Genomic DNA, 24,949 nt, shown 5'->3' with positions numbered 1-24,949 from the left:
AAAAAACACTCACTGTTGATTCAACCAAGCAGCAACACACTGAATTTTATTAAGCAGACTCATTAACAAAACTGGAATAAAATAGTGTGTTAAACTATTTAAGCGCAAACAGCTTGGAAAGCTGAGCTAAGATCCAAGAGTGTGCTACAGTCTGCCATATACATGTATATAACCATTAAACACAAATATTGAAGGAGATACAATAAAGTAAAATGTTTAAAGTGTTTTAAATTAAAATTGAATAAATAACCAACTTACAAGACCAAGATTTTTCATCCAGTAGCATATTGGCATTAAATTACCTGAGTTATTAGTATTCAGTCATTTTATTTAATCATCTGACGCGTGTATGTAGCGGCAAAAACGTTAAGAAATGTATATCTGCATTATCTGTAAGATGATCTTAAAGTATTTTGAACATATTATGAATAGTACTTCCTCTGTTTTAGGCCTGGCACATGTCCTGATCGATGAATCACTAGTAGAAATGCTGTTGTTTCACACTCTCCCAAGATGCTACAAAAATTATTTCTGAAAACAAGGTGTACAAACATTTTTATTTTCCGTAAAATGATGAAGAGCGGGCAAGACTAAAACAAAATAAACCAGAGATGAACTTCACAGACACAGCAGCACTGAAAAAAAGTGCTCTGAAATGATACAAAATAGCACATACCTAAATTCAGATTCATCTTCATATCTGGCATACCTTTCAATTAGAATATAAAACACCATTTATCACACTTTGGTGGATTTATGCACAGAAAATTACTTTCTGACCTAGCGGGACATGAGGCAGGAAAAAGGGCGCCCTTTTACGCAACTCAAGTTTGTTTGATGCACTTCTGGCAATAATTACAGCTGCAGGGCAGCTCCAGAACAGGCCGAATGAAAAGATCCAGACACACAAGACAAGACAGAGTCTCATATTGAGTGTTCTGCTTTTCAAACATGCTAAGCGCTTTTAAAACTTCATGTGTTATCTTGCCTTGTTCAAAAACTGGAGCTGGTTGCTGAGCAACACTGCAAAAACCTCAGCGGGTCACAGAACAATCTGCGTTTGCTGACCTCAGTAAAATTGATGTTTTCTTTCATGAAATATGATCCACACACATGCAAATAAACAGGATTTATTTATAAGTTTAATAAAGAAACTTGCTTAATGGAGGCAAAGTTGAATTAGTATGTTAATAAAACAGTGTGCCAAAGTAACATTCAGAATGTTTATTTTATAGACGAATGAAAATGTAATAAATAAAAAAAAAAGAAGTGCTTTGGAAAATCCACAATAATCTGTCTTTAGGATTCGGATGAGAAAACATCTTACAATTCTTCCACAGACAAGAATGAATAAACATGTATTCTGCTGGCTACATGATATTTACTTAAAGACAATGATAGCATTTTAATTGACAAATGAGGTCAGTTTCAACACCACAGTGTTATCTAGTACTAAAACACCACATGACAAACATATTTGTACATATTCTTGCTCTTTTTAAAGTTAAAGAAGCAGCTTAGTTTATAAATAATGCCAATAAAAGGTAAAAAGCATCCTGCAAAAGCCTGGAAAAAGCCTAAAGGGCAGTATTTTGCTTTATTTTAGCAGGAATTGTATTGATACATTCTCAGATCATTTTTTGAAAACTGTGGTCAAGACCATGCTGAGCTATTCTTAATATAAACTGCATTGCATTATGAATAAAAGCATTCAGTCGTCCTCTATTGTACCTTAAATACAAATTGCAAAGGCAAGAATCAGCAAATCTGTCAATTTGCTTCATTCAATAAAAGCGTTAAAGATTGTATCATAAAATGAGATGTTGCACAGTGATATTATTTGGTTTAGTAAATAATGAGGTCCATCTACCATTATCTCTCTACTCTATCTTCATGAAAATCCTCAGTTCGTTAGAGCCAAACAGAAGCATAAAAATAAATACATGACATACTTATTAATAAATAGTTTCCTCAGTTAGCTAATAAATATTGTGTATCAAAAATAAACTATTAAGAAAAACAAATTAGAAAAATAGCCTAACAAAACCTTGTGGCACACACATGTATGGCAGTACTTATTGTTCTCTCACAAATAAAAGACATTTTTTGAATAAGTAATCATGGCAAAGTCACCACTGAAAACAGAAAAAAAAACAAAAAACAAAAAAAACAACAATAAATCTGTTAGTTTGTGTCTTTGTGTTTCATGTTTCCTTTTTAACTTCAAAATTACAGTGTAGACTCCAGATTTTAGTTTCTCACCATCTTGATCAGGGTACGTGGGAACAGTGGCAGGTCAACTCAAGCTCCTCCATTGCTTTTGTCCTCAAATCACTGAGGACAGGAATCATGATGTCTTTTAGAGTCTTATAAATTAACTGCCCATTCTCTGAATCGGGGGAAATCTGGATTAGACAAAGAATCACATAATTAGGTTTCGTGATACTTTTATTTATTTATTTTTTAAGATTATTTATCCTTGACTTGTGACTTACCCAAGTAAATGCTTTGATTGTGCGTTCAAAAAAGGCATTCTCAACCTCTTCTGGTATTTTAAGCAAATGAGCAGCGCAGTCAAGAATACACAGAAGGGATTGTTTTTGTCCCTAAACAACATAAAAAGACACACAGATGTTTTAACATAAACATAATCCATTCAGATAGTGGGAAAAAAAAGTCTCATTTGTATTAAAATATACTCTGAAGAAGTGGTTCTCAACCAGGGGGCCCGGGGCCCTCCAGGAGGTGTCTGCACTCTGCAGACTTCCAGATGAGCGGCAATAAGTCTTAATATGAATTAAATTACATTTAATTAATGAGATGTTTAAAAAAAAAAAAAAAAAAGAGAAGAAAGAAATTGAGGCAAATGAATGTGAGAAGTCACCAAAAAGAAGTCTGACACTTTTATCAGATGGTCCAATGATGGAATTTTGAACAATAAAAAAAAGAAAAACATGTTATATACAATCAAATTTCTAACATGCATTTAGAAAATAAAGTGTTGGGATGGGACGTAAATCACTGCAACACGAATCGAGAAATGATTCAGCATCGATTCTGAGATTTTTCCGAACACATGGCAATTCTCTCAAATTGATTCTGAGCTTAGTTTTGAACAACAGATGGCACTGCTTTCTTTAGAAACAGCCGTGCTCTGCTTGTTTCCAAATCCTTACATGCACTTGAACCTAAAATAATCATACAATTCAAAAAGGTTAAAACAAATTACAAGGGTGTTCACAGTGGGCTGTGTTTACATTATACATTACAGCTCATTCTGAGCTGAGGTGAAATTACACAAAGTCCTTTTAAGGCAAGTCTTTCCCCCTTCAAACTATACAAGTGACAAATCTTTGGTATTCTATAGTCTCTGAATTACACAATTACAAGTGCTCTTCAGCTCTCTTCTTCTTGAGCGTTTGGGTGTGCAAATAAAAAATAGATTATAGCGCCAGAATCTAAGCTCAGAATCGATTCCAAAGAGAATCGTGATGCATTCGGAAGATCTCAGAATTGATCCACGAATCAATTTATCGTCCCATCCCTAATAGAGTGAGTTTTCATTTCTTTATTTTTCCACTATAGTTTCAAAACAGCTGTAGAGAGCTGCCTTGTAGTTTCATTTATCAGATTAGAACTGGTTGATAGTATTGTTTAACTAATTTGTGATAAAATCAGGCAGTTGAGATTTGCTATATAGTATATACTGCTTTATGTGGGTGTACTGTATGGAAGCGAAGAAATCTGGATATCACACAGCTCAATATATAAAGATGCAAAACCAGCTAAAAACCCATCTCGGTCAAAAATGAGATAATAATACTGAGTGAATGCTCCTGACACTTATAATACTTTTACTTCAAACTCGCTAAATTCCAGCCTCAGCTCAATCAGAAGTACCAGTACTTACACAGAAACCTATACAAAGTAGCCAGAAAGAAATGCTCATTTTAAAGAAATGTGTCAGATGGATGTAGAGGCTTTTGCATCAATATTTATTTAAAAATAAATATTGAGAAAATTGCCACGGTAAAAATTTCTAGGTATTTATATTGAAAACAGTAGTCTAAATATATTTAGTATAAATGCACAAATGCTGTAGCTTAATACATGTCTACATTAATAATATAATAAAATTCTATATGAATATCCCACAGTTCTACCACAGTATTAGTGTTACTACAGTAAATCCATGGTAAATGATGGCGATTTGTATCCTGAAAAGCCTTCTGACTGCATCGTTGCGCAGAGTGTTTCTCATTTGTCAGCCCTGTTTTATTTGTCTCTAAACTAGTTTGAATCACCAAGTCATTTGTGTTCTTCACTGAATTCATGCGCTTCACACTGGATCTCACAATGCTTTTTAGTGGTCACGTGATCAAGACTTATCAGCAAGTAAATGCATCTGCTCTAGTAAATTCTATCTGCTGTTTGAACCTTGAGCCAAGTGGATAAATGGTCTGTGTGGCACAATTCGAATGAGTAGCGCTGTTTTGTTCCACTTTTGCCACATAAACATTATATCGAACATTTATCGAAATCTTGTCATTGTTTCATCAAGGATATTTCAACACCCAGCCCTAAATAAGACATCCAACATGTCATGCCAATTTTAATCAAAATGCTAAAAATTAAAGGATTAGTTTACTTGCAGAACAAAAATGTACAGATTATGTACTCACCCTGTTGTCATCCAAGATGTTCATGTCTTTCTTTCTTCAGTCGTAAATAAATTGTTTTTTGTGGAAAACATTTAAGGAATTATCTCCATATAGTGGACTTCAATGGTGTCTGGGAGTTTTAATGTCCAAAATGTAGATTAAATGCAGCTTCAAAGGGCTCTAAATGATCCCAGCTGAGGAATAAGGGTCTTATCTAGTGAAATGATCATTTTGTAAAAAAAAAAAAAAAAAAATGTATATACTTTTTAACCTCAAATGCTTGTCTTGTCTAGCTCTTTGTAATTCAGGTCAATACACTTACGGTAGGTCGAAAAACTCCCATCCCTTTTTTTTTTTTTTTGCACCACTGAAGTCCACTGTATGGAGATAATTCCTGTACATTTATAAATCTGTAAATAAATCTTTACATTTTTATTCTGAAAGTGAACTAATCCTTTAAGATGTATAACATTTAACTCGCATAATGTTTTTATCTGGTTTATTACAAAAGTAGTACAACTGGAGTACATATTAGCTTAGACAGGAGGGCTTTCGATTAAGGGAGGCTCTAAAAAACACTATTTCATGTGGCTTGATACCTTGTCGAGTGAATTCAGAGCATGTTGAGGATTGAATCTGTTTCCAGCCAAAGTTTCCACATCCTCTTTTGTGATGACTGGCTCCTTCAGTTGTTCTAGCCAAGACCACATGAGCGTGGATAGCACCGCGGGATCTCTCTCAGTGCACAACCTCTCCCACGCACCTTCACGAGAGTTCAGTTCTATCTGTGGGGCAACGACAATTGCAGAAGTTACTTAGTTTATCCAGACCAGGGATGCTCAACCCTGTTCCTGGAGACCTACCTTCCTGCAGAGTTCAGCTCCAACGCTGATCAAACACACCTCTACCAACTAATTGGGACCTGAAGGAGCACTTGATAATTACAGACAGGTGTGTTTGATCAGGGTTGGAACTAAACTCTGCAGGAAGGTAGATCTCCAGGAACAGGGTTTGGCACCCCTGATCCAGCCCATCTTTGTCATATTGCTCCCACCTGCCACATTGAGACTGTGCTTCTGAGATCTTCTTGATCGATGTCCATCGTCAAAGCTTTGGCCACAAACAGATGACGTGTCTCAGGTGAGAGTTCACTTTGAAGCGTTAAAATAGGAACATCTGTCAGCTGTGTTGTGTTTTCATTAGGGCTGAGGTGACTTTTGCCACCTTGACGTGTTGAAAACATGCTTTCACTGGTCCTCCCTAGAAAGCCATAGGACATGCTGCGCTTTGACTCCTTCAGAGGTACCCGTTTTACGGAGACAGGAGAGCAGGATACTTGGCCTTCAGCTTTTTTGGATTGTACCAGGGAGCTAGAGGAACCAGTTAAAGAGCCATGTTTGGAACTGTTGTTGATTTCAGATGTCAACGGGGATGGGAGAAGATCAGGGGTTTGTGTAGCTAATCTGCTCTGTGACACATAAACCTCTGTAAAGTTTAACCCAGATTTGCTACCAAGAGCATTCTGAGGACTTTGTAGTATTTGCACCCTAGGGTCCAGTTTGTGCAAGGCTGAGTCGCTGTAGCTAAGACATTTGCTCAAGATGAGCTGAGACTTGTAGGTGTTGTCTACTGTCGGCCACCTCCAAAGCACATCGAACTCCTGGTCACTATAGAGCGGCCGATCATGAGGTGGATCACATTGGGTTTCTTTAAGAAGCAAGCTGGGTTGGTCGGGAGAGCGAGGCGAGGAAATGGGAATCCCTTTTCCTCTCATCTCCTTTCCTAACTGCTGAAGGGCTTGCAGCGAGACCGTCTTCTCCACTTCCTCCGTGAGGTCTGGGATGTCCAACACTTCCTCTTCCACCGTTTGCCGGTCCTCTGCTATGTCCAGTAGGAGCCTGCAGACCAGGTGTACGATCTTTGGCACGTTCTTCATGAGACGTGCTTCGTAGCCATGCAGCAGGTGCCTCTGACGAGTCATGTACTGCGGCAACGTGACCGCGTGAGCTTTGGGCTCGGCACACGAGAATACACTCCGCAGCGGCACAAGGAACTGGGCGAACTCACGCACACACAACAATTGGCCACGAGTCTGGATGGAATTTGGACGTTTAGCTCTAACAAACAAAATGGCCTGATCTGCACTCATCCGGGATGTGAATACTAAGAAGCATGCTATTAAGACACCTGTGAGAAGATAAATGTGCATTGAGGGTAGTTAATAATCAAAAAAATGTGTAAGAATTGAAGCAAATCTATTGCAGTTATCAAGACAATCAAGATACTGACCTGTCCTGCCAAGTCCAGCATGGCAGTGGACAGCCATTTTTCCCTCTTGCATGGCAAATGACATCACCTTCACCATGTCAAGGATAGTAGTCAAGGATGCCACGCCATAGTCCTTCCAGCCAAAGTTGTAAAAATAAACTGGACAAAGTGAAATGTACGTATTTTAAGATGAAACAAAGACACCACTGAAAAAGTGCAATTCAAGAAATTCTGTTCAGACAGCATACGTTTCATCTATTTGCTTATGTTGCTTCATTTATAGATTTATTTTCTTAGATTTATTATTTATTTTATAGATTTTTATTTCTTTTCAATCTTAAACTATTAATATTCATCATAAACATGACTTATTACATGTTAAAACAATGCTAATCAAAGTATAAACCATTTCATTGTCTGTGTGATTATATAATTTATATATTTGTGTACTTAATAATCGTTTCAAAAATGTCACTTCCCAGTTATCAAGTCATCACATAACAATTGTAAATTTGTTTTTGTTTTTTTTGCTGTGTGTCATTTCAAATTTACAAGCTGTAATTCTTTCAAATTATAAAGGAAAAAAGTAAAAAAAAAAAAAAATCTATTTTATTTAGGCTACAAATGCTAGTTATGATTTTGGCTAGAAACAATCTTGGCAAGATATTTTATTTTAAAATGAATAAAAATGTTGTCATTTCGCTCCCAGAATGCAATTAAACAATATCTGCAGGGTATCTGCAGGGTTTTTAAAATCAAATTTAAGACTTTTTCCTTTTTTAAGACCTGCACAATTATGATTAATACCATATAAGCAGACATATTAAACATGTAAAAGCATCAGATACAGGTTTTCACAAAAAACAAGTTTTAGAAAGTTATAAACTTCACAATTTAGACTTTAAACAATTTAAGAAAAGAGATGTGTCAGAAGTATCAATTATACATATAGCTGCAAGCAGCGTTTACTGGGGTTCAAACACTTTCAAAAAGACATTTAAGCACATATATAAAAAAAAAAAAAGACATAACATATTATTAAGCAAGCCTGTGACCACCTAAATCAATGAAAAGCATTTTTGGCAAATCCTGGCAATTTACCATAGAAATATTATGTTTTTTAATGTTTATGACTGTTGTAGCAGCAGCTGTGGCAAAACTTTGCATGCTTGTTTAGAATCACCAGGTTTCGTGCAAAGTTTTGAGTTTTCATTTAGGCTTTATAGGCTTTTGGGTATATTTAGACAGGCCCCTTTTCTAAACAAGCCAGTTATAGCTTCCCAAAGGGTCAATTGCAACTTTGAGAACTGTTGACCTACTGCAGTGGAAAAACCTAGGACTACAAATCACAAAATAGGTTTTTCATATCTTCTCAATCATTTAACAAACAGTTTGATTGAGAGCAGTGGTTCTAGAGGCAAAGTTGTTTGGAATGAGGAGGTCTATCGTATGATATAAATACCGTGCGTATGTGTTGAAATCCGTGCAACATACAATCGTTTACGCCCTTGAAAAATGTGATATTATCCCCCAGTGGCAGATTTCTTTAAAATTCTTCACAGACCCTTAGGGCTGCGAGTCAAACAGGCCCACCGAGTGTCATTCCAATCGGCCTCTATTAACCTTGTCTAATAGGTGCTCAAATTTCATCAGCCTGTGGTGGCTGTGTTTTTGAGATATGCAAATGTCCTTATTGACGCTTGATCGCTGTAGTGCCAATTGGGGCCAGCCTTGGTGACATTGTACTACCATCCCTCCAAGTTTCAAGTCTCTACGACTTACGGTTTGGTCTGCCCAATCAGTTTTACGTGGTGATTGCAGGTCCTTGGCCATTCTAACAATTACAATAGGGTTTCAGCGCTACACGATTGAACCCCTAGTAATAATTTATAACACTTATACACTCGTAATTAAGATAAGACAGTAAAATATATAGTAAGACGCACCAATTTCCAATATCAAGCAGCAAAACAAGCTGTTTTGTACAGCATAAAAAGAGCTGGATGCAGATAAGAACCGGAAACCAGTCCATAAAATTTACAAATGGCCACACCCACTCTTACGGGAAAAGTAAGGTGGATATGTTGTCTATTTTCATGTAAAATCGTACTGTTCTTTGTGGATAACTGGGAATATAAATTATATAACACACATCAGTATGTCTGTCATCAGTGCTGACTCTTCTTTAATTTGAGAGACGTTTCATGCATGTTCCAACATGCTGCGCTTTTCAGAAATTGCGCTTTACATCGTTTCCCAGAAGGTGCTGTGCTTATACACTCTCAGGAGATCTTGTTAAGGGCTGCCAATCCCCCTAAGCCTAAAAACCTGAAAGAATGCTGAACAACTCCTGCAAACATGATCATATCGTATATAAAAAAGGAAATATTGCATAAAAGGTTCTTTAGCTTGTGACAATTTAATGTGATAACATAATGTGATTTATCCCAGCCTGATTCCCCTGGCTACTGAGAGAGGAAGAGGTGTTTGTTTATCTGCATGTGTGAGTTACTCACTCCCTGCTTCCATGAAAGTCTCTGGGCGATAGGTGAAAGCGCTCTCTGGCTCCAGAGTGCTGCCGCAGCTGGCGTGTTCCCCTGGACGCTGCAGGTTGATTACTGTCTTTAAGCCACACCTAGAAGGAAGCAAGATTAAGCATCAGCAAAGCCGTCCGTGGTGCATCTTGGGAATCTGTTATTGGTAGTTGAGTACAACATACGCATGAAACTGTTCGATGATGTTGAATTTTTCAATGATTTCAGTTGAAGGTCTTGCCATGGCTAACAGGTTATCAGTTATCCTGTGGAAAGAGAAGATGATATATAGAATATGATATCAAAAAAATATCTGACTCAAAAACATTAATACAAATATTACAAAATTAGTACAGAAACATGGTTGGAAATGGAAGAATGGTTAAGAAAAGCAAATGGTTAATATGCAAGCGAGAATTTTGTTAATTGTCACATCAGAATCAAAAGCAATATTCATAGAAATTAAAATAAAATAAAATATAAAATAAAGTAAATAAATAAATAAAAATATAATCCATCTGCCCAGGATTGACAAGCAGATTAAATGAAATGAAATGGTTAAATATGTAATAAAATAATAATAAAAAATTATATATATATATATATATTTTTTTTAAATATATATAATCCATTATTTTATATGTAGACTGATATATTTTTTGTAGTTTTTATATATATGGCTTTTAATAATTTAAAGGCGAAAAAACCTTTAGACATTCATTTATATATATATATATATATATATATATATATATATATATATATATATATATATATATATATATAAATATAAATAATGCAATGGATTACATTAAACTAAACAATTAAATTAAATGTTTAAAAGTTTTGTTTCCTTTGTTGCCTTTAACAATATTAGTATCAAAGGGCTATTTCATGAAAAAAAAAAATCAAAAATCAAATATAAAACGTAATTAATTAATTAAATTATAAAATTTAATTAAATGTCTAAAAGTTGTTAGCTTTGTTGAGATCAACAATATTAGTACCCAAGTGTATTTTCATGAAAAATAAAATATAAAAAATATAAAATATAAAATGCAATCAATAAAATCAAATTAAATGGCTAAAAGTTGTTGCTTTTGTTATCAACAATATTAGTAGCAAAGGCTATTTTCATGAAAAATAAGATACAAGATAAATACAAGAAAATAAGATAAATTAAATTAAATTAAATGTCTAAACGTTTTGTTGGCTTAACTGATATCAACAATATCAGTGTCAAAGTCTATTTTCACAACAACAAAAAAATTATATATATATATATATATATATATATATATATATATATATATATAAAATTTTATTTATATATATGTTCCCTTTGTTGCCTTCAACAATATTAGTATCAAAAGCTATTTTTATAAAAAAAAAAAAAAATTAAATATAAATTAAATAAAATTAAAATTAAAAGTCTAAAATTTTTTGTTGCCTTCAACAATACATCTGAGTTCCAAATTGTTTAGGACTACGACAATGAATGGCTGTTGACTCTAATAAAATATTTGACATGTTCACTTCAAACAATGCACATTTGTCTTTTTCATTCGACCAGAGAGCAAGAAGACAGCTTACCAGGAGGAGTACAGTCCCTTGATGGCTTGTTCTTTGTCGCTCCAGCGAGAGGGGTTTTCGTATTTGCACGCTCGACCGCCACAAGCCATGGAGCACTGCATATGTCCTGGGATGACATGCCTCAAAGTCTCACCCACCTTGGTGTACTTTGCAGTGGGTACTCTGACATTTACTGGAGAGATACAAGAAGAAAAATTAGTTTTCAGAATTCAGTCATCAGACTAAGTAGCTCCTTAAAGATGACACATTACATCCACAGTGCGTGATGCCAGTCTGTGCCTCGGACATGCTAAGCGCCACAATAACTCTTTGAGAAGAGGAAGTCAGAACTTCCATGACTGTGCTCCGCCTCCTCCTCAGGATCTTCAGCAAGATCTCTGAAGCCGAGTGTCGGCGCATCTTTCGAAAACCCATGAAGATCTCGTCCACCAGGGAAGAGCAAGCGCGTCTCTAGTACCGATGAAGCAGAGCATGAACAAACTAAGCACTGACCCCAGAGCAGTGAATCATCGCTACACAATCACCACGCTCCACAAAAGAGGCATGAGAGACCAATACAATCCACCCGGTTCATCAGTTGCACTTGAAGGGGGTCTCCATGGTGACCAAGTCCGAAGTCAGTGGGAGGCTGTGCAGAAGCTTGTGTGTGCCGTCTCAGGTGAAGGAGAAACAGAATGGTGTGTTTTATGGAAATGCTGTGGTTGCATAACCCTGCATGCATTTTGGCAAAATAAGGCTAGAATTGCACCTTTTCAACTAATGTACTCCATCTGCTGCACTGAATACAAAAACTAAATGCTTCATAAAAGGAAAAGTAGTTTCCTTATACGTCAGTCGACTCTGAAGAGGCTTATGAAAATTTTTGTTACCATGGCCATTAGTGTGTCCTTTCTCACCTAACCCACTCGAGGAAATTAAAAGGAGATGCATTATCTCTGTACTTAGAGAGGCTAATCGAGTTGAAATGAGTTATTTAAAATAGATTGGGAAAAGAGGATTACAAAAGACTTTACAATCAAAGTCTGCACCAGTCTAGATAAGTCATTGTAGCTGTTTTATTAACCCTTCATGGAAAAATGGCAGTATGCAAAAATATACTTTTGAAAAAAGATCTGCACACATCTAAAATTGTTCAAAAAGCTCAACAATTTATAATACAGAGGTCAAATACACAAAGTGCAAAAAAGTGCACAAGTGCAGCAAAACATTTACTTTACAGTTTTTAACTATTCCTCAGTGTATTTTATTCTCATCTGCATTCATTTAATCAAAAATACAGTAAAAACAGTAATATTGTAAAATATTACTACAATTTAAAAAAAACATTTTTTAACAGTATTTTATTAATGTAATTTAGGGCTGTCACTAACAATTATTTTGGTAATCGAGTAACTGGCTGATTATTCTGATGATTAATCAAGTGATCGGATAAGTATAATAATAAAACAAGACATATGCGAACAATAAGCCTTTAACATTACTTTAAAATATATATATATATATATATATATATATATATATATATGTGTGTGTGTGTGTGTGTGTGTATGTATGTATATGTATGTGTATATATATATATACATATATATAGATATATATAGATATATAGATATAAATATATAATAGCAATGAGGCAATAACAGTTAGTTGTATTATAAACAATAGAGCTAAGGTACATTATGCGTTATAACAAATCCTGCAGAGGGGCGCCAAGGGCCTGACAATTGTTTTTACACTTTACAGCTTGATCTAATCCTTGTTTAATATTGACTAAACAACATTTAATTCTGTAACATTTCTTTATGACAGAAATGTTACAGCCACTGTATTTTAATACTGATGTATTACATGTTTGCCTAGATTGATTAAATGGATATCGATTAAATGGCGCATGTTGTGTTCCCAGATAAACGTTATAATAAACCCAAACTCACAACAATATGGAGAGATTGTCTTTGAGATGCTCCACACATGTAAATGATAACAGTTTGTGTGGAGTAGCATTTATGGTACATTCACCAGGGTTGCCAGGTTTTCACAACAAAACCCATCCAAAAAAATAAATAAATAAATAAAAAGCGTTCTGGGTTTTTTTTGGCGGGGTTCCCAATGTACAGTTTGCATTCCAGGGGCTAAATATAACGTTACTGGGATCGTTACAACCTGCAACAACAGTATTAAAGTACCCGCAGAAAAACCACGGACTTGGCAACACTTAGAATGGAGCGATGTCAATTGTTGCCGAACTGAATGGTGGGTCCTGAATCGCATCACTGGCGTTGCTCGTGAAACTTTTCTACTTTTCAAGTGCCAACGCAGGCGTCAGCCAATCTGCTCGGCTTATGCCTCGGCTTAGCCAATCCTGTTCATGCAACACCAGCTTTAATACATTTATTTTATTGAATCGTAGCACTTGTGAATTCACAATAGCATTGTGAGCAGAAGAGACTTCTTTAAAAAACATTAAAAATCTTACTGTTCAAAAACTTTTGACTGGTAGTGCAATCACAAAGAAACAGCAAATGACACATTGTTACACAGTTATATATCTATATATAAAAATATATAGACTTTTTAAAGTCTAATATTAAACAGTCTAATAATGTGTATTTTTGTCTGTGAAATGTGCCACTTCTGGTATTTTGCCAGTTAATTGACTTGGGAAAAGCAATCACGTTTTTTTTTTTTTGAGTAGAGTAAAAAATCTCTTTAATATGCTGATTTGGTGCTCAAAAAAACATTTCTTACTATTATTCATGTTGAAAACAATTATGCTGCTTAATATTTTTGCAAAAACTGTGATTTTTTTCCCACAGTTTTTTTAATGAACACAGTTCAAAACAACAGCATTTACTTAAAACAAAAATATTCTGCAACATAGCTGTCTTTACAATCACTTTTGAATAATTTGAATAATTGAATGCGTCTGTGCTAAATTAAAATACCTTTTGAAAGGTTGTGTATCAGTAACAATGCATCCATTAAAAAATAACTTATCAATTTATCAAACAAAAGGCTGTTAAATATTTCTGTCCGTTTAGTCCTTGCATATCAAAATTTCACCTTAATTACTAACTACAGGTACAGAAACAGCAGTATTTTACCTGGCTCCATGTCAGTGCTGGACTCTCTGCTGTTAGCTGAACTGCCGGTGGAGTAGGGCAGGTCACTCAACAAACTGACGCCTGCTGCCATGGCCGACACTGAAAGGTGGGAGCAAACATGGTGTCAAAGCCCCAGACACAAAACAATGATAGGGTAAACAGTCGAGACACAACATAAATGAGAAAGTTGTAAGGCCGGTTGCCTGGGAGTTTTCTCTCCTGAGAGGAACATGTACGAAGTGTGGTGTTGTGTCACATACAGCAAGTGGCATTTATAATGAGCAACCTCCTCACTTCATAAGCTCTAAATAAGAACAGCGTGTAAAATAAATAACTTTACATATTTGAAGGAAATCTTGACTGTTTAGGACACCAACAATGATGAAAAACATTCAAATCTTCAAGATTTTCACAGGAATGAACCTTTTAGACCTTTTCGATTTCCGGTCTTTTGTTGTTGTGTTCACTAGGTGAGGGTTTTCTTTTTCCTATTCTATACTATTATGTACAGAGAAGCTATGGAAGCCTGAATGTGTCAGTTTAACCCTACACTCCACTGTATATCAGGTGACAACGTTCGACTACTCACATTACCATTGTGACTGTAATAGCCATTACTTTAATCACAGGTAGGAGTGGCAATGACTGTAACCATTGTGCTCTAAAACAGAGCTAGTACTACTAGATTTTCACATCACAACTTATTAAATATTTTGCATGCTAAATTATTTTGGTCTGACAAATCCTACAACCTGTTCTGACTTTCTCATATACAGCATCTAACTTGCAATAAAAGCTGTAGCTCATAATCTAAATTCTATATACTTGTGTAAAATTCAACTGAAAATTCTTCCTAGAGCTCTCAATGTTATACTGAAAAAATGGTGTAAAATAAACACACACATATATATATATATATATATATATATATATTTATTTATGTTTTTATATATATATATATATATATATATATATATATATATATATTTTATTATTTATTTATTTACTTATAAATATATATATATATATATATATATATATATATATATATATGTTTTGCAGCGTTTGTCTTTTTTCTTTTCTTTTTTTTAATAGTGTACACAAACGGTAACTAAAATTGTTTGATGGTTTAAAAATGTTTTAGTTTAACTATTATTACCCTGGTGTAAAAAACAATTTTCACTCAGAGATTGCTAGTAAATTACACAAATACACTACCTGTCAAAAGTTTTTGAACAGTAAGATTTTTAATGTTTTTTAAATAAGTCTCTTCTGCTCACCAAGCCTGCATTTATCTGATCCAAAGTACAGCAATAAACTGTAAAACTAATAATATTTTTTTTTACTATTTAAAATAAACTGTTTTCTATTTGAATATATTTAAAACGTAATTAATTCCTGTGGTCAAATCTCCATTTTCAGCATCATTACTCCAGTAACATTAACCTTCAGAAAACATTCAAATATGCTGAGCATCGAATCTGAATATTAGATTTAAATGGTAAAAATGGTAAAAATATTCAAAATTGTACAGTTTTTGCTGTACTTTGGATCAAATAAATCCAGGCTTGGTGAGCAGAAGAGACTTCTTTAAAAAAACATTAAAAATCTTTTGACTGGTACTGCAATCACAAAGAAACAGGAAATAACACATTGTTACACAGTTATATATCTATATGTAAAATGTATAGACCTCAATTATTCTTTAAACTGTTTCTAACAAGAATGTGTCAAGCCATCATTCAGATTTCTTTAACAATAATCGAAAGTGGATTACAATAGTGCTGCTTTAAGTAATGACTATTTGCGTTGGATTTCTGTAGCGATCTTTGGCACATTCAGGATGATGTTAGCAGTCATTTGATACGCCATGATTAATTCACACAGTAAAATGAGAAGACGCGCGACAGCAGAGTGACATTATGAGACTCATTTGCATTGTAACGTACACTTCTCCTCACACACCGATCCAACGGAGACAAAGTGAATCCCCACACGAGCCATCCAAAAACTCAACCCGACACTAGTCAATCAGTGTGTGCTCTTCACCTGATTAGGAATGGATTTTTCCTAATCCCGATCAACACTTCAGTATAAAAGAGACAACTTATCTGCTTTCAAGTTAAGTTCCTTAATTCATTCCCATTTTACTCCTGCAGTTGAGGTGTTTAGAATCGCCATAATGTATTTTAATAAATTAACATTATGAACACACCTGCAAACAATATTCCAGCTGTCACCCTTACAAAAGCTGTTGGAGTCTGAGCTGCCCACTGGATTTAATCAAAGGGCGGCGATCACTTTCATCTAAACTTTGAACTGATTTTTCAAAGCGTTTCCAAAACCAACAGAGTTACAAAAAGGACTCTACACGTACTTTATATCAGATTAGAGTTAGTGCTAAATTATTATGCATTAGACTACTGACTGCTTTCAGTTACCGCTAGCTACTATTTTGATGACTGTGTTGATAAAATGACAATTGTTTATGTAATAAACCATGAAATTGACCTATAGTTTATTCAGCGCGTCCTTTCATTATACTGTTAAGCCACAACCTCTCAGAACACTGCAAATGACAGCTTAAATGTCTTAGTAAATGTGTTTAGTTAGGCTTACATGGCCTTTCAGATACAGTGTTACCTCAGCCAATCATAGCACTCAGTGAAGCATTTAGAGAAGTCTCGCTGTTGTTGCTGGCTCAGTGTCTGACCCTTCACATGCCCTCATCTTTAGAAACCACCAAGTACACGTGATGTTTCTGTAGCTACTGATCTATGCAGATATCTATCATGGGAAACATTCGGCTGAGAGTTTATTTACATCAGTATAAGACACCCAGACTAAACTGCATCATGAATTCCAGCCCAAGGTCAAGAGGATTTGTTTTTGTAATGTACTGCTTCCCTGATTACAGAGTGAAGTACATTTTATATGCAACATGCAAAAATAAACACTGTACAAGACATATTGTTGTTATGTTGTTCAAAGTGTACGACAATGCAGTGTTGCTTATTTGTATAATTGTAAATGAAATAAAATGTTTTTGTTTTGTTTTAATCAGGGAGTGCAAACTTGCCAAATAAACACAATATTAACCCATACAAGCCATTAATAAATTATGGACTTTTTTTTTTCTTTTGTATGTTTTATCTAATCAAAGACACAAATTTAGCTTGAACCAACATTACAATAACAATATAAACACATGTTGTTGAAACAATATACTATTATGCACACTGGAGGATAAAGCCATTCTATACATACACGACTTACATTGTTCTTAAGAGGGGACGGACACTCCTAAACAAAAGGCTTAACAAAATCATACAATACAGTATGTCTTCTGTCTGAACTTTCTCCTTTGATCTCAGAAATGAATGTCTAACATTCATTACTTGCCTATGCATTACAGCACAGGAAAAGGACAATGCAGCTTGTTTTCCACATGCTCTGTAGATCTAGCGTTGCTGTATATAGATTAGTGTCCTTATATACATTGTTTCAAAACAAACCGATACGCAAATACACAATAAAAGAGTTTAAAGAGCAGATCACTAGATGAACTAATAGACTGTATGGTTAATCTCTTGTGGTGCTCTCTCAGCTAGCTAACCTTTAATGCTATTGTGCTAAAAAGGCTAACATTAGGACTCGTGTGTCCGGTTGTTACATACCTCGGTCTCTGTATCCGATTTTTGTTAGCTACAGACCATTGTTGCCATTGGGGTCATGGTGAAATGCAAAAGCATGAATCAACAACAGAGAGTGTCGCGTGCATTTGTATCAGTTTCGCTGCTCAAGGGGATGTTACATTGTAACAGGTTGGAGGAAACAGATAAGGCTTGTTATTGGCCGATCCGCGGTCATGTGATCAAATGAGGGCTATAAAGCACGGATGAAGAGCACTGAGCGCATGTGAGGAAATGGGACTAAACACTCGAGGAACTGCACATTTGGGTCCTGGTTGAGTTTCATGTTAAGTGTTGTTGACTCATCTTAAGAGAGTACTTCATCTACTTGAAATAATGAACTTACGTACTCAGAAACAGACATCGTTGCCATTATAAATGATAAATTCATATTTCATAAGGCAGTCACGAATGCAAACCTCATTGCCATTAATGTATAATAATCAAGACGACTATAATATGTAATAGAACAACATAGTGCCCACATATGAAAAATATTTTTTTTTATTTATCTAGTTTTTTATTATAAATGATAAGAATAACAATTTGAGTACAAAGTTGAGGTGAACAGTTACATGAATTTCAAAATGAGTATTTGCTATTTGATTTTGCCTTAATATCACCAGCACTCGAGCTGTGTGAATTCCACATTTGTGACATTGGAACACAAAACCAGTCATAAGTAGCACGGGTATATTTGTAGCAATAGCCAAAAAATACATTGTATGGGTCAAAATTATCGATTTTTCTTTTATGCCAAAAATCATTAGGATATTAAGTAAAGATCATGTTCCATGAAGATATTTTGTAAATTTCCTACCATAAAATATCAAAACTTTTTTTTTTTTTTTATTAGTAATATGCATTGCTAAGAACTTAATTTATATCATTTTAAAGGCGATTTTCTCAATATTTTGATTTTTTTGCACCCTCAGATTCCAGATTTTCAAATAGTTGTATCTCGGCCAAATATTGTCCTATCCTAACAAACCATACATCAATGGAAAGCTTATTTATTCATAATGTATATCTCAATCAATGGATCAATCAATCAATCAATTTCAAACAATGGACTCTTATGACTGATTTTGTGGTTCAGGGTCACATTTCTGTAAAACCTAATGAACATGTTATCCCACATGACCTGAGAATGATCCAAATACCATCTTGTGCTTTAAGGGAAACAAGAACATCTGACCTTTTGTAAAGGAGTTCACATAGTCAATAGACCAATAGAGTCTGAGTGATATTCTAAAGATAGCTTCAATGAATTCAGTTAATTGTACTGTTGTATAACAACATACCAGTTGTTCAGCTGTCAAAACGTCTTTCCGAAAAAACTATATGTAGACAAAAATACAAAAAGTCGGTAGACAAAAGTAGACTGCGTTAAATTCAATATGGCATCTAATCTAATTAAGCTTTATGCCACAAGTTTGTTTACGAATTGGTGGCCTGTTTAAAACATTTCAAAATTCTAGAATGCCCTGTGTTATTTCCTCAAGCTAAATTAAATTTGGAATCCCAGATTTTCTGTGTAGACTTTAACCATGTAATACAAGGCATGCCTGATCAATTTGGAGGTTTATGATGACCAGGGTTGTCTTGTAAGAAGCTTGGTGGTGCACATGGTTAAGCACACATTAGATTAACACTCTAAGCCTTTTGCTAAAGTGGTCCCATTCCCACAACACTTCATTGTTTATGCCTATAATCTCACTGGTTAATTATGCAGTTTAAAATTGTATCTAAACAGTGGTTGAAATGTACATATGCACACTTAAATGATTATTAATAATAATCATTTTAAAGGATCGATTAAATCTGCTCAGATATATACGCTGAAGCTTTGCAACCAGCATTCACATGATGTCGCCTAGTGGTTGAACTACAGAAGCTCTCCCACCAGAGGCCACCTTGCCTATACGTAGAATATTATCTTAGGTGAATAATAAGAAGGGGGTGAATGTGCATAATGACTTCTTTCTTTTTTGCCTTTTTTACTTTTAAAAGAAAATATCTTTACAGAACTGGCCCTGACAATATTGCTGTGATGCGCAAATATGCAAATTCAGTTTTTTAAAAATAATAATCACACAACAAAAAGCAACAATAGTAATTATAATGCTAACTTTTTTCAGATATACCTACGCAATCTATGAATGTAAAACAACATAATTTCGCATTATGAAACAGAAAGAAGATAAAAATGGAAAAAGAAGACGTACATAACTCTGGCGTAACGATTATTGTTAAAAATCGCCGACGCGCCTTAAGATGATATTATTAAACAGTTCAAAACAAAAAAAGAAACATCCATTCTGTCAAAAGACTGTAAACGTGACACAATTCATTGGTGAATTCTATGTCCGATAGAAGTGACTTTACCACTGACCTGCAGTGTCTCACTTTACTTGTATTAGTTATTTATTAAATTTAAAATTATTTATTACATTTTCAATATGTATCGTGAACAGATAAACAAACAAAAAAAAATGATAAAATTAAAAATAACAATGTAAAATACGAAAACAAATGTAAGCATCTGCATTTTGTCTGATGACCGTGCGGGAAAATGCCACTTTAAATTAAAAGAGTACAATGGCTATTTTGATCCTAATACTTGGACCACCATGTTAAATGGATTGAAAGTATTTCCAGGAAACTGTAGCCTACTTCTCGTCTATATGAACGTCTATAATTTGAATTTCCTGACGACGGTCGGTGAATAACTTCATCGTTGTTTTATTCATCATTGAATTGTAAAGAGCAAAATAAGACGTCAGGTTGGAAATTGTGCGCCAAGTATAATACGCAATTAAAAAATCCAGTCAAAACTATTTTTAAAAGAAATACTTTATATGTATCGATGTTTAAGTGGCGTTGCATCAGCGCAAATATTCACAATATTTTTATGTTCCATCAATTTTCGGAAGACATTTTTGCGAACGTGTTTTTAAACACCCCAGTGTCTTTAATTTGAATTTAAAATAAAATGTAATAGGTTTATCTACATTCTATACATTCTATAATAAGCTCCTTTTTAGAGAGGATTATTCAGTTTTAATTTGGCAAGACTTTCGTTTATTTGAATAAAAATAATGTGCCTCTAATGTAATTTAATTTTACAGCCTATTTCTTTGTGAAGCTGATAGACATTACACAAGTACCCGGGTGAAAGATATGCGATGAATCTGATATATGGATCAGTAACAAATAAAATTTGAGACTATAAAAAAAGAGAAATCTTGTAGAAATTAAGCGCCAAAATCACATGTAGATCTATAAATATAAGAGCTACAAAAAGTCTTTTAGTTCAGAAATGGAAACATCATCATAGAAGTGTATTCTAATCATTTAGGTATGAACGGCTTTTTAATGGATTTTAGGATAATACAATAGGCTATATACGACCACAAAAGGTCACTGTCCCGCTTTAAAAGTAAACTTATTCAAATGACCGAAGACGTTTAAAAAAGAAGTCGCTCGACAAGTTAAATGTTTTGACTATGTGTTTTCCCTTTATTTAGAGAGGGTGCCCAAGCATGCTAAAGAGGAGGTGTGGCGTTGTGCTAGACCTCCTTAAACTCAGATGTCTATGTTCCTGATTCAGAGCTCGGGTTGGTGCGGTAAGAACAGAAACAGGCTGCCCTTACTGGGCGGATCAGACTTCTCACTCCATCTGCGTGGACGGGACCACACATCTCGGAACTTCCCAAAAGAAAAGCGAGCAATTTCACTTTTATTTTGAGCGTTCAAAGACCGAGCATCAGTCAAAGTCTTCTTTGCGTATTTCAAAAGTTCTCCACAAACGCGAGGATGTTTTTTAAATGATCATCGCATCTAAAATTCTGAATGGACGTTCATCTCTCAGTGCTTCAGAAGGACATCTGAATCCTCAATGTGACCTCACGGTTTTTACAGGTTTTAAAGGAGGTTCGGAGAACATCTGCTACATTTAAACTATAATAATGCAACATCCTTTGGAGATTGGGGCACACTACTACCCCCCGGATGTCCATCCAGACCAAAGGTCTCACAGGTACAGGAGTTTCATGATTGAAGAGATTCTTACAGACCATCCGGATCACAAGGTATCAAGTCCCACTGGAGACCTTCTAAAATTTGGAGTACATGCCCTTTTGTCCGCCAGACCATACCACAACCACTTAGGTAAGTACCGTGACCTTTCAGTCAGACGATATTTTGAGATCCGGCATGTGCGATCCCTTAATCTTAACCTTCTTATAATACAGGGACATTCAAATTGCACCACCTCTCGATTTGCCTACTCAAAGAGAAAAGACTCCACAATGTCTCTGCGAACCAATACAAAACAAATCAGATATCTCAACTCGAATTATATGTACTACAGTGGACCGAGCAAGCTTGTAAAAATCGCAAATGCACGTCCCCAGTTCATGCTTTCTTTTGTATTGATACTCTAGAAAAGAAAGTTATTACCAGCTCGTGCAAGAAAAAAACCCGAAAATAAAATAGTTTGCTTTGCCGCCTCAAATTATAAAAATAAAATAATAGTGGTACCAAAGTTACAAACTGCATTGATAAATTTATTGCACTTGGTCAACAATTTGTCAACATGTCAATACAGATAAAGAAAATTCAGTTGCGAAAACTGTACAAAAGAAATTACTGACAAGTTAAACGTTTGGAAATAAAGATGCCGTAATAAAAGCATTTTTACATTGAGGAAACATAATGCATCTTATTTCGAGGCTGACGTTGAAATATTTATGTATGAAAAATAAGACTGACCAAAACAGCCGTTACGGATGGAAAGATGTATGCAAAACTATTCTAAGACTGTGATTTAAATAATCATTTGTCTGTTTTGTTACTGAATATTTTCAATATCTTTCGTAAAATCATTATGGAATCAGTAGCACACAATTCAGTTGTAGCTAATAGCAAAGACTGATCAGGAAAGCAATGCTATATTATGCAAATTATATTATTTTAGAAGCCTAAATACATTTGCACATAAAATCCATCGTCACCATTACGAACCATTATGGATTATTCCAAACTCTTTTTTTCCCTGACATGAAAATATCACTATCAACGAGTTGTAGTTCCTACTAAATTATCATTACTAACGCACACAAATATAATTGTTTTACTTCCAGTCCTGAAAGCAGACCAGACTAGTATCTTGAAGTTTCCAGTGTCTCCTCTGTCCTGCTCGCTCGGGGCGCCGTTGGGCTCTGCGCTTCTGTCCGGAGCTGCGGGTCTGCAGGTGGGCTCTTCCTCCCATCATCTCCCGCTGGACCTCCACCTCCGGGGTAAACTCGACCCTGGAGTCGATGCAGTAAGCAAGACTAAGAAAGGAAGGAGGAGTAGGACTGTGTTTACCGAACTACAGCTGATGGGCCTGGAAAAACGCTTTGAGAAACAGAAGTATCTCTCAACCCCCGACAGGTAAACACGCTTTTAATGTCAATTATTTTACCATGTCAGTGTTTGACTTTTTACCCAACAGTATTATTTAATTATGAACTTAAAGTTTACATGCAAAAACATATTGGTGTTATCTAAGAAAAGGCTTAGTCGACAACTTTCTGTTTTACAGAATAGACCTGGCAGAGTCTCTAGGCCTGAGTCAGCTTCAAGTCAAAACATGGTATCAAAACAGAAGAATGAAATGGAAAAAAATCGTAAGTTCTAATAAGTGACATAGAAATTACGATTTAACTGTCATACTTGGGAAAATCTAAACTGATGCGTACCGTTGTTGCTTTGAAGGTGTTACAAGGAGGGGGACTAGAATCTCCGACCAAACCCAAAGGCCGTCCGAAAAAGAACTCCATCCCCACCAGCGAGCAGCTGTCGGAGCAGGAGAGGATACGAGAAGCAGACCGGTTATCCGACGGCGGTGCTTCTTCACTTTCTGATGCAAACCAAGAGGAATAAACGAGAACACCCCGGTCCGTGCGAACACGTTTGTCTCCAGGACGCAAACGGGCCTGTAATCGGCCCTTTATTTGGATCAGTGTGCACCGATGCCTTTATGTTGGCACTTACAGACTTAACCACTTGGCCTGATTTTATACTACCTATGTTTTGTCTGTTTGTTTGATTTCGCCACCTTTTGCGGGCCTCGAAAAGTCATAGTGAACTTTTTCCAGGAACCAGAGCGGGTGGTTGGTAGTGAATGATCTTTCTCTCAGCATTGAAGGCTGTGGTATCAAGGACTTTTTATCGGCATTTATTGTGCTTTTTTACGCTTTTCATTGGTATTTCAAAAAATATTTTAGAAAAATTAAAATGTCAATTTTTCGTAGACAGTTTGACGATTTTTTTTTTAAATATGGCATCACAAATGACAGCACCAAAGTCAACCATAATATTAATAATAATAATAATAACCATGAATAATGTAAAATTCCTCGTTGCTGTTTTTCGTTTTATGTTTAGATTCTTGCTCCATATCTGTGAGTCTCCTCGAATGCGGGCTGTGTAATTTTATGCGGAATTGTTTATGGCCTAACTGAGCGCCATCACACCGCGCATTAAACTTCTTTTGGCGTGTTTACGCAGTAAAAGTAAATATGTGGTAACACAATATTTTCGAAGTGAGGTTATTTATTTTCACAGAAAGATCCTTTTAATCAAAGACACTGGTTATGGTGCCAAGAAGAAGTGTCTGAAGTAAGCGATTTGCAGCTTGATGTTTAGGCCTGTTCGTTTTGCACCACAGTATTTGCAAAATGCTAAAATGATCTTATTCTGTTCATAACTCTGGGATTGGGCTGCTTAGAAAATACGTCTTTTTTCTCAATTTTCTTTAAGTCGCCTAACATACGCCCAGGACGCCACAAGAAAATACTTGATCTTGAAATAAACAGTAGGCGAACACTTTATAATTAATTTTATTAATAAATAGTGTTACATTAGACTTACATAAGGCTTATTAAGTTGTACATTCAAATCGTTTTATTAAACTTCGATATATTATCATACGGACTACGTCTTTGAATATTGGCCACACCAGCTACTGCTTTTACAAAATATTTGTTAATGATGTGGCCTAATGAATTTTAACCTATAAAGTAATAAAACAAAATCGCGTATTTTGC

General features: G+C 35.2%; 2 protein-coding genes across 3 annotated transcripts in view; one reads left to right on the top strand and one right to left on the bottom strand.

Moving 5' to 3' along the window:
- barx1 (BARX homeobox 1) overlaps nucleotides 1-24,401 on the top strand; it is a 90,684-nt gene extending 66,283 nt beyond the window's left edge. Inside the window, exons 5-8 of the mRNA XM_051123439.1 lie at nucleotides 21,383-22,025; nucleotides 23,000-23,291; nucleotides 23,443-23,527; nucleotides 23,616-24,401. Of these exons, the coding sequence (XP_050979396.1) occupies nucleotides 21,824-22,025; nucleotides 23,000-23,291; nucleotides 23,443-23,527; nucleotides 23,616-23,783 (747 nt within the window). The 5' untranslated portion in view covers nucleotides 21,383-21,823 and the 3' untranslated portion in view covers nucleotides 23,784-24,401. The remainder of the gene's footprint in view (nucleotides 1-21,382; nucleotides 22,026-22,999; nucleotides 23,292-23,442; nucleotides 23,528-23,615) is intronic.
- On the bottom strand, nucleotides 444-18,016 carry ptpdc1a (protein tyrosine phosphatase domain containing 1a). Of its 2 annotated transcripts, XM_051123436.1 has the most exons (11): nucleotides 17,838-18,016; nucleotides 14,161-14,259; nucleotides 11,057-11,228; nucleotides 9,649-9,729; nucleotides 9,446-9,564; nucleotides 6,951-7,088; nucleotides 5,716-6,848; nucleotides 5,261-5,446; nucleotides 2,496-2,606; nucleotides 2,263-2,405; nucleotides 444-2,135 (listed from the first exon to the last, which is right to left on the bottom strand). In XM_051123436.1, exons 2-10 carry the CDS (start codon nucleotides 14,249-14,251, stop codon nucleotides 2,271-2,273), a joined length of 2,166 nt encoding a protein of 721 aa, XP_050979393.1. In that variant the 5' UTR covers nucleotides 14,252-14,259; nucleotides 17,838-18,016; the 3' UTR covers nucleotides 444-2,135; nucleotides 2,263-2,270. The 2 variants fall into 2 exon arrangements, with proteins under 2 accessions (XP_050979393.1, XP_050979392.1); XM_051123435.1 differs by having other exon boundaries at nucleotides 444-2,405.
- Nucleotides 24,402-24,949: the final 548 nt, after the last annotated feature.

Source organism: Labeo rohita, chromosome 11 (genome assembly GCF_022985175.1).
Source record: "Labeo rohita strain BAU-BD-2019 chromosome 11, IGBB_LRoh.1.0, whole genome shotgun sequence".
Lineage (NCBI taxonomy): Eukaryota > Metazoa > Chordata > Actinopteri > Cypriniformes > Cyprinidae > Labeo > Labeo rohita.
Note: the sequence above shows the minus strand (reverse complement) of the source record. Positions and strands in the feature narration are given on the sequence as shown.

Excerpts from the sequence above, each read along its gene's own strand:
- ptpdc1a (XM_051123435.1), bottom strand. The coding sequence starts at position 14,251 with ATGGCAGCAGGCGTCAGTTTGTTGAGTGACCTGCCCTACTCCACCGGC. Across the intron at positions 9,565-9,648 it reads ATCATCGAACAGTTTCATGC|GTGTGGCTTAAAGACAGTAA; the intron begins GTATGTTGTACT and ends GCTTCCTTCTAG. Across the intron at positions 6,849-6,950 it reads TGCTGGACTTGGCAGGACAG|GTGTCTTAATAGCATGCTTC; the intron begins GTCAGTATCTTG and ends ATCTTCTCACAG.